This window comes from Petromyzon marinus, chromosome 9 (genome assembly GCF_048934315.1).
Source record: "Petromyzon marinus isolate PM22_M1 ecotype Great Lakes invasive population chromosome 9, UKy_Petmar_22M1.pri1.0, whole genome shotgun sequence".
Lineage (NCBI taxonomy): Eukaryota > Metazoa > Chordata > Hyperoartia > Petromyzontiformes > Petromyzontidae > Petromyzon > Petromyzon marinus.
In genome coordinates, this window is record NC_133675.1 from 3,683,206 (window position 1) to 3,699,424 (window position 16,219).

The following is a 16,219-nucleotide window of genomic DNA, read 5'->3' on the forward strand; positions in this document are numbered from 1 at the left end:
TGGAAACACACACACCGATAAAAGCGCAATGCGTGCGCAGGTTTGCTTTGAATTTTGTTTGCATCATGCAGGTTTTTTTCAAGTTAGATTTAAAACCCACTATCGACGCTTCCATTTTATTTTAAAGATTTCTTATCTGTTTATTGGAAGGATGTTTTGATTGTGTGACGTTGTGGTGTGCCTATAGTAATATTAAAATCAGAATATTGTACTGCTGAGATCCTGGGTTCGAATGCAGGCAGTTGCTTGTGATTAGAATGGGTTCTCAAGTGTGGCGAGTTGGCAGTCTCAGTCCCGGCATCATTGACCGTACATCAAAAAACGGATTAAATTCGATTAACTTCATTTGGGATAAATTCCAGCTTTTTTAATTAAAAATAACGGTTTTACTGTCAATTGACGAACGATGCTGTTTTCAATAGTAGGGCGGATGGGAAAGTGTTTACCCCTCCTGTATGGATCAGAAATCACTCACCAATAGTTCTGTGATGTCTGCATCCGTGGGCTGTTCTCCGACGAGAGAGATCCACATGGTTCTTCGTTTCATAACATGACAACGAAAGTACATTTAGGATAACATTGTGGGTCGGATATTGTTTACGATCGGTTCGGAAAGAGGGGGGGGGGGATGAGACGACCGGAGTTTGGCGCTGATGTGAGAGCTGTGTTTTTCGTCTTTGTCAGGGCCACGCCGTGGGGCTGGTGAAGAACCTAGCACTCATGGCGTACATCTCGGTGGGCTCGCAGCCCTCGCCCATCCTCGAGTTCTTGGAGGAGTGGAGCATGGAGAACCTGGAGGAGATTTCACCCGCCGCCATCGCCGAGTACGCACACTCGTCACGCGTTGGCGCGTCTGCTCCTTCACCCGCTCGCACCTGCTCGCACACCTAATCAAGCATCCACTTATTGGCAGAACCACTCACAGGCTCACCATCTCAACCACCTTTCAGCCACCCCCTCGCTCACCTGCATTATCAGACTCGCTAACGTGCTTGTTCACGTACCCATTCGCCCGTCCGCTTGCCTTATCACTTGTTCGCTTTATCCACGCACTCGCCTACTCACGCATTGGCTTATCCGCCCAACCACTCACAGGCTCACGAACTCGCTCATCCACCTGTTAACCAGCTACTCGCCAGCTTGCCCACTCTATCACTCACCTTTAGTTTAGTTTTAGTTTATTTATTTTGGTATAGCCCTGTGTGCCATTCGGCTCTTGTCTTATCACCCACTCATTCGCCAGTGTGCGTACATTAATTTACCAGGTTGAACGAAGCCTCATTATGGATTGAGTTGTACTCTTTGGTTCTATTCGGTAAAGTCACGTAGATAAATAATAAAACAACAATAATCACGACGTTTCGGCCACAACACAAGCGGCCTTCATCAGGTGAAGGGACGAGCCTGTCTGGAGGACAGCGCTGGAGTGGAAGAAGCCACGCTTAGATCACGATACTTTAGACAGGACTCTCCTACAAGCTCATTTAATGTTAACACAAAAAATGTCACCTTTTGATTGGAATCACGTAGACAACATGACTGCTTCTTCTGCTGAGTCACTGTCAGTCAAATGTAAAGCTAACCTGATTTCTAAATTCAACCACCTATCAAAGAAGAACCCAGTTCCACATATAACAAAACTAGATGTTAACAAAATCGTCATTAATCAGAGTAGCACCCCGATTTCGGACAATCTGAAAACAGTACTGGCTAGGGGACTAAATTTTGCTGTCACCCCAAAACACATACCAATAGATGATATCATCTCTCAGGTTGATGTAGCCCTCAAAGGCGTAGGACACATCCAAGCAGACGTTGCGAGAGCTGAAATAGCCACTATTCTTAAGAATGCTAAGAAACCCATTAGTAACATCAGCAAAAATGAACGCTCTGAACTCGCGAATTTAAAAAACAGAAGTGATATAGTCATCCTCTCAGCCGATAAAGGAAACGCTACTGTTATTATGGATAAAGATTCATACAACAACAAAATCCAGAATCTGCTCAACGACGGAAGTTACTCAAAAATAAAAAATGACCCCACTAATAGCCTAGCGATAAAAACCAACAAGATCATCACAAGTTCGACCTCCCTAATCGACCCAACTAAACGTCCCTCCCTAAAACCTTCTGCTGCAAGACCCCCTAGATTCTATGGTCTTCCCAAGATTCATAAAGAAGGCACCCCACTACGACCCATCGTATCCACGATCAACTCCCCTACCTATAGACTAGCCCGTTTTCTGTCAGATACCTTGCTGCCTTTCACTGGCAAGACCACCTCAGCAGTACTTAACTCAGCCCAATTGGTCTCTATGGTCAAAGACGTTGTACTGTCCCCTGACGATATCCTTGTCAGCTTCGATGTGGTCTCTTTGTTCACCAAGGTCCCAGTACCTGATACCATTGAAATAATTGAAAATTTGGTCCAACATGGACTAGACCCCGACACACCTGCACTGGTTAGGCACTGCCTCAACAATACCTACTTTACTTGGAATGGCTCCTTCTACAAGCAAAATGAGGGTACCCCCATGGGTTCCCCCTTGTCACCAGTGATAGCCAATATTTTCTTGGAGAAATTTGAATCAGACGCCATCCAGACTTCCACCCTCAGACCTTCCCTGTGAAAGAGATGTGGATGACACTTTCGTCATTTGGCCACATGGCCTCCCAGCTCTGAACCTTTTCCTACACCACATCAATTCCAGACATCCCGCCATCAAATTCACCATGGAAGTGGAGAAAGATGGAAAGCTACCATTCTTAGACGTTCTGTTTGAGAGGAGACCTGATGGTTCATTGGGGCATTCTGTCTACAGGAAACCCACCCACACAGATCCCTACTTGAAACCTGATTCCCACCACCACCCAGCCCAAAAGAATTATCTCATCAAAACTTTATACCATAGGGCTCATTGCATTTCGGACCAACACCACCTGACCAGTGAATTAAAACATGTACACCGGGCCCTCAAAAGGAATGGTTACTCTGACCGTACCATCCGCCAAGCTGTCTCTCCTTCCATACAGAAACAACCACTTGATACTCCGGTCAAAACCATCACACTTCCATATATAGCAGGCGTTACTAAAAAGATTTCCAAAATTCTAAACAAACACAAGATCCAGGTCCGGTTCAATACAGTACACAAAATTCGTGATCTGATCCCATCTGTGAAGGATGCCATTCCTGATTTACAGTACCCCGGGGTTTACAAATTGAGTTGTACCTGCGGTTATTGCTACATCGGTGAGACAAAGCGACATGTCTCTGACCGAATTCGCGAGCACAAATCAGATTTGAAACACGGCAAAACGAATTCTTCTGCCGTAGCTGATCACTGTTACAATGCTGTGGGGGATCACGATATAATTTTTTCCGATACCAAGGTTCTTTGCAAACCCACGGGCTTTTATCAGAGATTTGTTCATGAAGCAATTCAGATCTACAAACACAGACACAATTTCAACCGAGAGGATGGTTTCAAATTAAGCAACCATTGGAAAGATGTTCTAAATCGAACTAAACATTAAACTAATTTCAATGGTACAGTATATTTTTCGAGTAGTGGTACCCCAAACTTTCGCAGCTCTTATAAATTCCCATTTTCACACCATCAATGGGTAAAATCCCCCTCCCCCCTTTCCCCCCTCCCCTCGCCAAACTGCAAGTCCACCGGCACGTACACCACCTCTCTGCTCGCACACAGGTCCGATGTCTGAGCGTGGTTGTGTTTCGCTAAATTCTCCTGTTTGATGAGTACTAGGTGCCTCGGTGAATGTATATACTCTGACTTTAACATAGCTATTTCTGTGACCAGTTACTAGCTAATCACTAAACTATTTAAATGCTAAATCCTATGCTAATTTCCTTTGTCAAGGGGCACCTCTGCGGATGTGTATACTTTAACTTAGCTATTTCAATGAGCCATTTCAATGCTAATTTATATGCTAATTCCTTTGTCAAAGCCCGTGGTCTTCTTATTCTTCCTCTCACACAGCTTAAATGTCGTGATCTAAGCGTGGCTTCTTCCACTCCAGCGCTGTCCTCCAGACAGGCTCGTCCCTTCACCTGATGAAGGCCGCTTGTGTTGTGGCCGAAACGTCGTGATTATTGTTGTTTTATTATTTACCTACGTGACTTTACCGAATAGAACCAAAGAGTATGGATCCTTGCAGTCACGAAAGCTTTAAATCTAGGATTGAGTTGTGTTGCATTTGTACCTAGTGGGGGCAGCAGAGGCCAGTGAAGCTGGTAATAATTAAACTGTTACGGTCTAAACCTTACAATAAAAATACTACATCTGGTAAATGCTCAGAAATTTAAACGCTTACTGTGATATACAACAGCAGTCATACTTTTAAGTTCGTGACTTGAGCCTATGAGCAAATCGCCCAGAATGCACCCCATCTTTTTAGATCTAAGCATGGTTGAGCCTGGATGGTGCTTGGATCAGGGGTGGACTGCCATCCATAAAAACGCTTATTATAGGTTGCAGTGGGGCTATGTTCTGCTTGGTGAATAATGGTCAAATAACCTCTGACCTGCACAAGGTGTGATGCCTTCATCCAGCAGTGGATTGACAAAAAAGGCAATGTGCATGGTGCAAATATACTTAAAAAGGTATGTGGCTGTTTCCTGTCCGTTGTCGCTGATTTCATGCCCCGTGCCTCTCAGTGCCACGAAGATCTTTGTGAACGGCTGTTGGGTGGGAATTCACAAGGATCCCGAGCAGTTGATGAACACCCTGAGGAAGCTGAGACGTCAGATGGACATCATCGTGTCTGAGGTCGGCCTCGTAACTTATAACCCTCTTGCTCCGTCACACCGTGCCGTTTTTAACGCTTTTACATCAACACAGCGTGCATGCATCGAGGGCCCTTTCTGCGGTAACCTCTGCAAAGTGCTGAATATCAAAAACCCGCCTCGTCCAGATGAAAGATTAATATTACATTAGTAAAATTACATTTTGTGGCCAAGTGGCTCAGAGGTCAGAGCGCTGAGCTGGCACTGCAGAGATTCTTGATTCAATTGCAGGCAGCCTGTGGTTAAGCTGCATTCTCAAGTGTGGCGAATTGATGGTATCAGCGCAATTGCTAATGAGTGCATAAAAGAGCCACAGCTTTGAATTTGGTTCTGCACTTAAGTTAACAAAATTCCATCTCTGAGTGTGTGTGTATATATGTGCCGCGTGTGTGTGGACATGTATGTGCGTGTGCTCGTGTATAATACACGTGTATGTACTGTAGGTGGTGTGGAGCGGTAGTGGTTGGTGAACTGCACGATGAACCCAGCGACCCGAGTTCGATTCCAGCTCATGACCAATATCTGTGGCAATTATTTTATCGAGTCCTGGGCCTCTCTTCGGTCAACTCTCAGCACCGGGGAGACAAAGGCGGCCGGTTGTAGTTTTGTGCCTTCCATAGGTGCTTGCTAGCAGCACTTGCCCCAACAGTCTATTAAAGGCTCTACGGGCGATGTTTGTCTTTTTAGGTGTCCATGGTGCGCGACATCCGCGAGCGGGAGATCCGCATTTACACGGACGCTGGGCGGATCTGCCGACCCCTGCTCATTGTCGAGAAGCAGAAGTTGCTGCTCAAGAAGAGGCACATTGATCAACTGAAGGACCGCGAGTACAACAACTACACGTGCGTATATTACGATTCCTATTATTATTTTACCAGGAAAAGGCCCACTGGGCTTATATAGCTCTTTTTTAAAAAGCCACCTGGCCGCGATTGATATCTCAATGAAGTGCATTATCACGTGGGCATTTATCGCAGCCAAATACTCCAATTGCCTATGTATAAACAAACACATCAACAAAAATCCCCCAGGTATCCTTAAATGGGAATGTTGGCGCAAGTGCTGTTAGTAGTTCTCGCCTAATGAACGCCATTTTGGCGCACGAGGGGGCGGTGTGGCCAGCACCCACTTGCCTTCGTCTCTCCACTCCGCCACTGGTTCACCCAAAACATATTCATATTCAAGCTGTATAATAAGCATACTAAACTGTATAATAAACAGCAGCCCTCTGGACAATAGTTTACCAGGAGCATGTGTTTAAATCCGGGCACATTTGAACCGGTTTCATCTTTGTGAATCACATGAGCAGGGTGTGGCCTCATAGTTTCGGTCCGATTTCTTCATTTATTGTATTCAAGCGGGTCACAAAATAACGCTGACGTGTGTTGGCAGGCCATGTGATGCTTTGACATCACTTGGCATAGTGATTTTGTAACTTCTGTACATGTGACCACTAATCTGTACCTCTTGTCTTCATGGCTCTCATTTTTCTCTTGTTTATTTTATTCTCATCTCGAGAACCTTAATCTCTTCCCTATAGCGCTCTCATCTCTATCTTTAATTTATCTCTTCATCTCATCAATCTATCTCCTTGTCTTGGTGTGACATCTCACTCAGCAGGCCACTCAAGAAGAGCCTTTGGCCCATTGGCCACGAGTTGAAAAGCCCTGAGTTATGCAACGCTTTCAAAGAAAGCCGTTGGGCCCTTCGATGTCTCGTAGGCCAGTGGCACATCGTATTCCACTCAACGCATTAACAATTCCGCTCGCTCTGTCCAGGTGGCAGGACCTGGTGGCGAGCGGTGTGGTGGAGTACATCGACACGCTGGAGGAGGAGACCGTCATGCTCGCCATGACCCCCGATGACCTGCAGGAGAAGGGCGTGGCCTACTGCTCCACGTACACCCACTGCGAGATCCACCCCTCCATGATCCTGGGCGTGTGCGCCTCCATCATCCCATTCCCCGACCACAACCAGGTGAGGAGGCCACGTCATTGGGCACGTTTCTGTTCGAGGACCCTGCACCGCCCGATGTAGCCACAAGGCTGAAATTGTCGAGGCTAGAGGAGTTTTAAACATGCCAATAACATCACCGGTAAGTTGGAGAAGAATTCTCACAACCAAATCTAACATTTAGAGAAATACATTTCGCTTGAAACTACATAAGGTATATTCAGGAACATCCACATATTCAAAATAAAATCTGTATCTCTTGGTGAGCTATAGCTTGATGGGTCATTACAAAATCCTCAGAGCCACACTTTGAAGACCCAACCCTGCTGTGTGCGTGCTGCTGTATAGGAGTGCATGCGCTCAGGATTCGCCACCGTGATGTGCCAGCACTGACGATGTCCGTGTTCACCGTGCATCGTGTGTCGCCCATCAGTCTCCCCGAAACACGTACCAGTCGGCCATGGGCAAGCAGGCGATGGGCGTGTACATCACCAACTTCCATGTGCGAATGGACACGCTGGCCCACGTGCTCTACTACCCACAGAAGCCGCTCGTCACCACGCGCTCCATGGAGTACCTACGATTCAGGGAGCTGCCTGCGGGTAACCTCCCCTGCCACAACCCCCTTTCTGGCACCCCCCCCCCCCCCACAGTATCTGCCACCTCCCTCACCGTTCCCCTGGCCAAAACTGTAAGGTTCTTAATCTGAAAGCAATCAAATGTTTGAAAGGCTCAACACATGGTGAGCTGGCAGCCCCCCCACCCGGCTCTCTATCAGCCCTGCCCACTCAAATCACAGTCTATGACCTAGACGTTGTCCCTGCCCACTGCTCATGGATCCCATTTACTCCTTTGCCAACCCTGCCCACGACTAAAGTTAACCCTGCTCCTTTGCCCTTGTCATGAGTCGAGAAAGATTGGAGCTGGCACAAAATCGCCATTTTTTGTTGTTGTTGCAAATCCCTCAGGACGCCGGGACAGTCTTTCTAAACGCGTGGCTGTCCAAGCCAAATCCAGACATGTGGTAGGCTTACCTAATCCTAACCCTGACTTGGGTGCCCCGACTTCCTCTCGGCTTCCCAGCCTTTCCTGTGTCCCCTTGCCCGCACGCTGTTACTCTGGGTTGCGTGGCTATGTTGGAAGAATTGTATTTTCTGTGCGCGCGATGCGGAAGAGGCGACCTGTGGGCCCCCCCCCCCCATGTCTGGTGATCACACTGCCCCACAGAGGGAACGCCCTGAGAAACATTTTGCCTACTCTTCGATGGAAGAGGGGTAGGTACCTGCTGTGTATCCCATAGCTGGCTTAAAGGAAGATGCTAACCAAAAATAAAACTTTGCTCTCGCAGACAAGCACATGGGCTGTGTGGTTTGGGTTGTCAATATTAAGTTTGAAGTTTTGGTAGCGAGAAGAATTAAAAAAAATAATAGTATGGTGCAACGACAGATGTTTCTGTTGTGCATGAAGTCGTTTTTTATTCCACTGCTGATTATGGACCTCTGCGGGGTTATTTATCCATACTCTTTGGTTCTTTCGGTAAAGGCACGTAGGTAAAAATAAAATAAATCACGACGTTTCGATCGCAACACAAGCGACTGTCATCAGGCCTGATGACGGTCGCGACCGTATGGTTTCCTGCAGTGACGAAAGCTTCAAATCAAGATTATTTATCCATACTTTACACTGCTCAGTTCTGGTTGGTGACGTTGGGTAGCATAAGCCTGGTAGCATAGAAGTACAGTGACAATGGATTTTGCTGCATAGTTTAGATCATGGTTAACGTTACAGAGACACTGCAGTGTTGTCACTTGGGTTTTACATTGTATTAGCGAGGCTTCAAATTAATGTCAGACACTTTCGGACACACTGCCTCGGTACATATCTACAAATGAGAGTTCTTGGTGTTTTGGGTTCGTGTCTTCCTTCAGAATGCAGTCGTTAGCATACAGGTACATGATCGCCACTCCTGCTAACGCTTTCATCATTTGCTGCAGGGATTAATTCCATCGTCGCCATTGCCTCCTACACGGGATACAACCAAGAGGATTCCGTCATCATGAACAGATCAGCCGTCGACCGGGGTTTCTTTCGGTAAGATTTGGTGCCGTCATTGTCTTGTGCTCTATGGTTGCGGTGACCGCACACCGCCTATTGCGGTCGTTACATACATTTACCTCGCTGTGCGTTGCGCTGCTCGTCTGGAAACGTTTGACTGTGCCTTCACTGCCAAAATAACAATGTCCCTCCTTCCCTCTGTAAATAAAGACCCACACCTCACAGTATATTATGCATTGCCTATGAGGCCGCGTGGTATTCGACGGTTATTAAGAAAAGTAAAGGGGCTTTGGCAGGACACGTCACTCGAAGGGAGCGTTATTTGTGTGCTGTTGTGGATGGGGAGAAAACAAACGGATAAGTTTTCTCTCCACATGAGAATAAAATAACATTTTAGTCCATCTGCCCTCTGGGCCTTTCAGGGTCTGTTTTCCAGCAGCGCACATGTAAACAGGCAAACTGGACTGGATTCAACTCTCTTGAAGAGCCTCACCAGCATTGTCAGGCCTGGTAAATAATTACTACTCTGGTGGCATGTTAAAGGCAAGAAGTATGCTCCACCAACACTGTGGATGGAGTCCATTCAGCACGACACAATAACCTGCTACACGATCTACAAAGCAGTTGGGAGACATTGCTTCTTTTGACTCCCACTCTTCCGTTTGTGCATAGCGCTTATCCACCCACGGTTGCTCAACGGGAAGGGTAAACAATGGTGTAGGAGCCTTGAGCACGGAGGTCTCCACGACCCTGTGGGGACAAACTTCAATCGAGTCGTCAAGTGGGGGGCCCTGCGCTGGGGGTCGGGGGGGGGGGTCACGGTGGGGGGTGGTGGTGCGTGAGTGGAGCCATCACGAGGCGGGGCCTCAAGAAGAGGGGCTCGCTGTCAATTTTCGCACAAGATTGCGTTCTCCGTGAACTGTGAACCGCCCGGCGGCTGCCTGCGCTGAGCTTGATTGATTGGATCTGATTTCATTGGCCCGCTGCTGTAAATACTTTTTTGTGGGTGGGTATTCTCTGCGTCCCTGGTCGAGCGTGGGAACGAGAGAGGGGGTCGCATGGAAAGCACTGTCGCCGCTTGCCGTGTCGGTGGATGTCGGCCTAGCTCTGTCTCGGAATACATTTCTTGTGCACTTGGCTCATTAATGCAGGAACAGGTTAAAAATAAATGGTCAAAATAACACTTATGATTCCCCCAAGACTTTTCAGAGAGCACAGGAACATATTAGGTAGCCTGTGTTTTGGTCTGTACACACAGCCTTATAGACATGGCCAAAGATGAATATAATTGTTGAACTTGTTTCTTGCAGTGAGTGATCAAGTTGACAAGGAAGTGATTGTAAATATTTCCATTTATCTTGGGCATAATTTCAAATCTCCCTGTCTCCATTATAAATGCTGCATTGTGGCATGGGTGTGTGGGGGTTAGTATTTTTGTTTGTCCATGCTGGATCTAGCCTTGTGCTACAAACCCTGTGACCTAAGTTCAATTTCTGGTCACAGCTATCAATGGCGAGTCATCTCTGAACCAGTTTTGGTTCTCCCCTGGGTCAACTCAGCCTTAAATGAGAGCAGGCATACCTGGGTTGCCACCTCGGATGAGTTCCTGAAACCAGAACATAAAGCTAAAGGACGGTATTCCCTCGTTATTTGCGAGGGACACGTTCCGGAGATGCCCGTGAATATCACATTTCGTGTATCTTTTAATGAATTACTTTAAATAAACACGTAAATAAACTATTACATGCACAAGAAATCATCATTGGTTATAATAAACAGCAAATAAATATAATATTATGATTTTACGCATAAGAAGGGTGCAGTAACGATGACGCTGATGACGAGGACGGTGATGATGATCGTTGTGATGTAAAATTGTTTACACTTGTATAAAATAGTCACCATAAATACAGTATGTTGGGGAAAAAAATATTAATAGAGTACGTGTACACGTGAAAGAGACTACTGTAGTCGGGGGAGCTAGGTACCACTGCGTAAAACGGGATTGGGTATCAAATAAGTTGAAGTTATTTTTGAAGTACGTTAAACGGAAGGGTGTATTCTTGTTACTCGGCATGTTATGTAATTGTTAGCATTCGAGACGAAGACGACCAGGCCTGTTGCTGGCCGCACAACCACCAATTTGCGTCCCATTCCAGCCTTATTAGGTTTTTAGTCGCAGCACATGTCCCAATAGTGAATGTCTGTTTGGAACATCTTTGTGTGTGTGTGTATTTGTATTAATGGCAAGCGCTAGAAACTAAACTTAAAATATTTTATTTTACCAGGTAAGGCCCACTGAGCTATAAAAATATTTTGGAAGTGACCTGGCCACAAATTATATCTCAACGAAGTGGCTTATCACGTAGAAATGTATTGCCACCAAATACGTATCTAAAAAACGTTGAAATCACCATTTGCAAAATGTTTATATTGGCCACACAAACACTATCCCTATCAACAGTTGAAACGGCTTTGCTCAACAGCGGGTCGGCGTCTGCTTACAATTTCTGACCCTTTTCTAGGTCCGTGTTCTACCGCTCGTACAAAGAGCAGGAGTCGAAGAAAGGATTTGACATGGAGGAGGTGTTTGAGAGGCCAACTCGAGACACCTGCCAGGGTAAGGCCACCGACGGCGAGCCCTCGGATGGCGACCATTCCCTCGAGATGGCGCTCTTGACAGCGGTGGTAATTTCTCTTTAAATAAACATAGAGTGAATCAAAAGCATCTTGGACACAATCAAGTATTAATTTGATTCACCGCCTTTCTCTGAAAGAGTAATGAACAACCACAGGCAAGGTGTGCCCTGACCTCAATATCCTCTGAAAAAAAAACGTGAATTGAACTTGGTGCCAAGCCAACCCATCCGGAGGTGATTCATTTTAAATTTTACGTTTATTATTTTCGCTTTCTGCCGAGTCTTTTTTTAAATATCCAATTTGAATGTAATTTTTGTTTCTCATGCGTCCTCATGTTGACTTGCGTACTGGATTAATTTTGGCAGCACTCATAGTAATTACTTCCTCTGCTTCATAATTTTTATCCTTTTTTATTTCATTGTCTTTATTGTTTTAAAACTTTTGGAGATGAATTTAACTCCTTTTCTATCCTGAATAGCCTCTGCTGTCTCTAAGTCATCTTCCCTGGCCTCCATCACTGCTACTTCCCTTCTTTTTGGATCTTTCTCTAATTCTCAACTTCATTGTAATTATTTGTTTCATCTTAAAAACAATTTCCAGGTTACAAAACCACACTTTCTAACACCCCCTACCCCTTTATCTCAAATCAGATGCTCTTACCCAGACGATATTCCGTCTCAAAATTTCACCGTAAAAGGGTCCAATTCACTTCTTGACAATATTGAATATGTCTGTAGATAATAGTGCTCGTGTCCCAACAATAGTCAAATGGCCAAGGTGATACGTATTGTCTGGTTGCGGTAAGATGTGAATGTGGCCCAAAGTATCTGCTTGCTCATGCAGCTGTGGGCAGTGCAGGTGGTGAAACTACACTGGGTTGGGGTGGCTCCTTACGGGCCTGTTTACGAGGGGGAGAAGGTGGATAGAGGGCCCCATTTTATTCCTTGTTCTAAGGCCCGTGCCAACCGCTTGCTTTAGAACAGTGCTCATATCTGTTGTTCATTCGTTGTGAACGGTGAGTGTTACGCCATTTATACTTTCGTGTTTTCGTGTAAATAATGTTATCGTTGCTTTTGTTAGTTGCACATTCCCTCCCTGTGATGTCCTGTAACTGCCCCCACCGCCGACAGTCTTGGGCTGTGGGTCATCCTTGTAAAAAAGCTGCTTAGCTCAGTGGGGCCTTACCAGCTAAAAAACATTACGTCTGAATTTATGACTGGCACAGTCTCTTTTAGAACAATCACTATTGTGACCCGACGTGTTGTCATACGTTGCCCTGTTGTGTACCGCCTTTGCCCCCTTGTGCGTGATGCTCAGGCATGCGGCACGCCATCTACGAGAAGCTGGACGACGATGGCCTCATCTCGCCCGGCATCCGCGTGTCGGGCGACGACGTGATCATCGGCAAGACGGTGACACTGCCGGACAATGAGGACGAGCTGGAGGGTCAGACCAAGCGATTCACCAAGCGCGATTGCTCCACCTTCCTGCGCACCAGCGAAACGGGCATTGTCGACCAGGTCATGGTCACCATCAACCAGGAGGGATACAAGTTCTGCAAGATTCGGGTGAGCCGACGACGGCCGAGGGGAGGTTGGGGGAAGGCCAACCCCCCCCCCCCCCCCCCCCCCCCCCCGTGACTTGGGGCCCCTGGGGTGTAGTTGGTGGACTTGATGAGATGTGCCCACTAATCCAGCGATCCAGATTCGCAGATTCAGCAGGTTTGTCATGCGATCCATGAAAACTATGTAGGTTAGATGATAGCAGTATGTAGGAGTGTAGAGATTCACTGGCTTCATCCACGTACCGAAAATTAACTATTTATAACCATATTCTTGGTTCTTTCGGTAAAGTCACGTAGAAGGGAAACAATAAAATAATTAAAATATAAAACAAAATTCTCACGACGTTTCGACTGCAACACAAGCAATCATCATCAGGTGTGAAAACCACAACAATAAAATTTGAAAAAAGTGGCGGTTGTTTTTAACGTTAGCACCACGGAGAGAGATTTGACAGTTTGTTCAGATGGACGAGTCCATTTATGTTCGGAAAAGAGGAGGGGGAAGATGAAAAATAATGGATGCGGTCTGAAAGCCACCTTAAGCGTGGTCAATCAATTAAGACCCGAAATGGTTTATCAAATACTTACAATGATTGCTAAGCCAGAATACATCTTCTAGGTTGAAATTGTCTCTGTATTTGTATATGTGGATAGCCTCATGAACGAATCTCTCATGGTAGCCAGATGGCTTGGAAATAACCTCTGTCTTGTCCTTTTTTCCAAACATAGATGGACTCGTCCATCTGAACAAACTGTCAAATCTGTCACCGTGGTGCTAACGTTAAAAATAACCGCCACTTTTTTCAAATTTTCTTGTGGTTTTCGCACCTGATGATGATTGCTTGTGTTGCAGTCAAAACGTCGTGAGAATTTTATTGTTTTATATTTTTATTATTTTATTGTTTCCCTTCTACGTGACGTTACCGGAAGAACCAAGAATATGGATCCCTGCAGTCACGAAAGCTTTAAATCACAATTTATAACCAGGTAGAAGCCCATAAAAAGGGCTATCTATGTTAGACATCTCAAATGAGTGTGCTGGATTAGAACCATCTCTTATCATTGTTGCTCTTCTTGAAAATCTTCGCATGTCATTGAAAACTTCGCTTTTTTTTTATTAAACCCCTCCCGCTCCTTTGTACAGGTGCGGTCAGTGCGGATCCCACAGATTGGAGACAAGTTCGCCAGTCGGCACGGACAGAAGGGCACATGCGGCATTCAGTACCGGCAGGAGGTGACCTCTCCAACACAGAGACCACACAACCGCATTGGAGTGAAGTGCAACGGGCACCTTCCTTCAATGAGCAGTGGATTTTTTGCAGCAACGAGGGAGCTTCATCCTTACCCGTATTTGTATTGCAGGACATGCCGTTCACGTGCGAAGGCCTCTCGCCGGATATCATCATCAACCCGCACGCCATCCCGTCTCGAATGACAGTCGGTCACTTGATCGAGTGCCTCCAGGGCAAGGTGCGTGCATCGCCTATCTCATCCTAGTGGGTGACGGGGAGCGGGCGGATGGTGTTACTCTCTCCTGGAGTCGCTCTCATCCATCTTCACGTATGTGTGTGTGTGTGTGCGTGCGCTGGTTTCCACATCCTCTGTTCTTCCTCCCTTTTGTCAACGCCTCCCACTCGTGCTGTCGTAGGTGTCGGCGAACAAAGGCGAGATCGGCGATGCCACACCGTTCAACGACACGGTCAACGTGCAGAAGATCTCCAACCTACTGCACGAGTACGGCTACCACCTGCGTGGAAACGAGGTGCGCGCTGGCCCTAGCAACTGCATTGCCATGGCGATGGGCTGGGTTGGTCACTGACTGGGTTACCCCTGGGGTTTGTCACTTGCCGAGTCAAGTCATGGGCCGCGTTTAGTTACTGGCTGACACTGGGTGGGTTAAGTCGCATGTTGATTTCGCTGCAGACCGGGAAAGTCACTGGCTCGGTTTGTTACTCATGGGCTTGGGGTAGCCATGGGCTGGCCAGGTTCAACATGAGTTGTTAGTTACCCTTTTGAGTTAGCCAAAGGGTGGACTATTCACAAATTGTGTCATCCACTGAATTAACCACAGGATGGGGTATCCCTAGAGTTAGGTTAATCACTCATGGATTGAATAACTAGCGGGATTATCCACGGTCCTAGTTGTGGATGCCTCGTCACTTATCTGGTTTACACGCAGGTGCTGTACAATGGCTTCACGGGCCGCAAGATGACGTCGCAGATCTTCATGGGACCCACGTATTACCAGCGCCTCAAGCACATGGTGGACGACAAGATCCATTCGCGCGCCCGTGGGCCCGTGCAGATCCTCAACCGGCAGCCCATGGAGGGGCGTTCGCGGTGAGACCACGAGTTATAGGAGTGTGGGGGGTGTTCCACTTGTCGCGAGTCAGCTTTGCAGAAACTCGAACTCCTCTATTTAACGCCTCCTAGAAAAAGGCGCTGTAGTGGTTGCAAGTTGTGAATCCAAATTTTGGCCGAGAGATCAACTTTTATATATTTTGTTATTGTGGGTGGTTGTAGTATAGATCGACTTTCACCTACAAATACGAATGCGGATTTTCCACCACTAATTCAGGGCCAGCGGCGGAACATTGGAAATAACGCACCGCCCCACGCCGCTCGTTTTCCACCTCGACGTTTGACTCGCCGTCGTTCCCCCCCCCCCCGTGCACAGCGACGGCGGGCTGCGTTTCGGCGAGATGGAGCGCGATTGCCAAATCGCGCACGGCGCCGCGCAGTTCCTGCGCGAGCGGCTGTTCGAGGTGTCCGACCCCTACCAGGTGCACGTGTGCAACCTGTGCGGCCTCATGGCCATCGCCAACACACGCACGCACACCTACGAGTGCCGCGGCTGCCGCAACAAAACTCAGGTAACCCCCCCGCCCTCCCTCGCTTTCAAGCCCTTTTGTGTTCCGACTGCACGCGCATTTACAAGAAGGATGTAAGGGTTAACGCTTCGTCAGTTCTTTCGCATGGCAATATGTTCAGGAGCTACTAGCTACGACGAGAGAGCTTCAGCAGAGAGAACTAGTGTAGTTTCCTATCCCTCTGCTGAAGCTGTGCAGGTTATTCATTAAGGTAAGGGTTTACACTCATTCCGAGACAGTCTCGGCCTGGCCTCCTTTGACATGCGTTTGTAAGTTTTCTTTGCTCCCGTGGTTCTCTAACGTCACTTACTCCACAGTGGCACAATA

The 16,219-nt window shown here is 47.0% G+C and overlaps 1 protein-coding gene across 1 annotated transcript in view; it reads left to right on the forward strand.

Moving 5' to 3' along the window:
- The window catches only part of POLR2B (RNA polymerase II subunit B), a 28,003-nt gene that overhangs the window by 9,136 nt on the left and 2,648 nt on the right, over positions 1 to 16,219 (forward strand). The window contains exons 12-24 of the mRNA XM_032950826.2: positions 685 to 824; positions 4,682 to 4,793; positions 5,498 to 5,652; positions 6,589 to 6,787; positions 7,197 to 7,365; positions 8,758 to 8,854; positions 11,344 to 11,438; positions 12,776 to 13,026; positions 14,167 to 14,256; positions 14,385 to 14,492; positions 14,671 to 14,784; positions 15,202 to 15,362; positions 15,700 to 15,895. Of these exons, the coding sequence (XP_032806717.1) occupies positions 685 to 824; positions 4,682 to 4,793; positions 5,498 to 5,652; positions 6,589 to 6,787; positions 7,197 to 7,365; positions 8,758 to 8,854; positions 11,344 to 11,438; positions 12,776 to 13,026; positions 14,167 to 14,256; positions 14,385 to 14,492; positions 14,671 to 14,784; positions 15,202 to 15,362; positions 15,700 to 15,895 (1,887 nt within the window). The remainder of the gene's footprint in view (positions 1 to 684; positions 825 to 4,681; positions 4,794 to 5,497; positions 5,653 to 6,588; positions 6,788 to 7,196; positions 7,366 to 8,757; positions 8,855 to 11,343; positions 11,439 to 12,775; positions 13,027 to 14,166; positions 14,257 to 14,384; positions 14,493 to 14,670; positions 14,785 to 15,201; positions 15,363 to 15,699; positions 15,896 to 16,219) is intronic.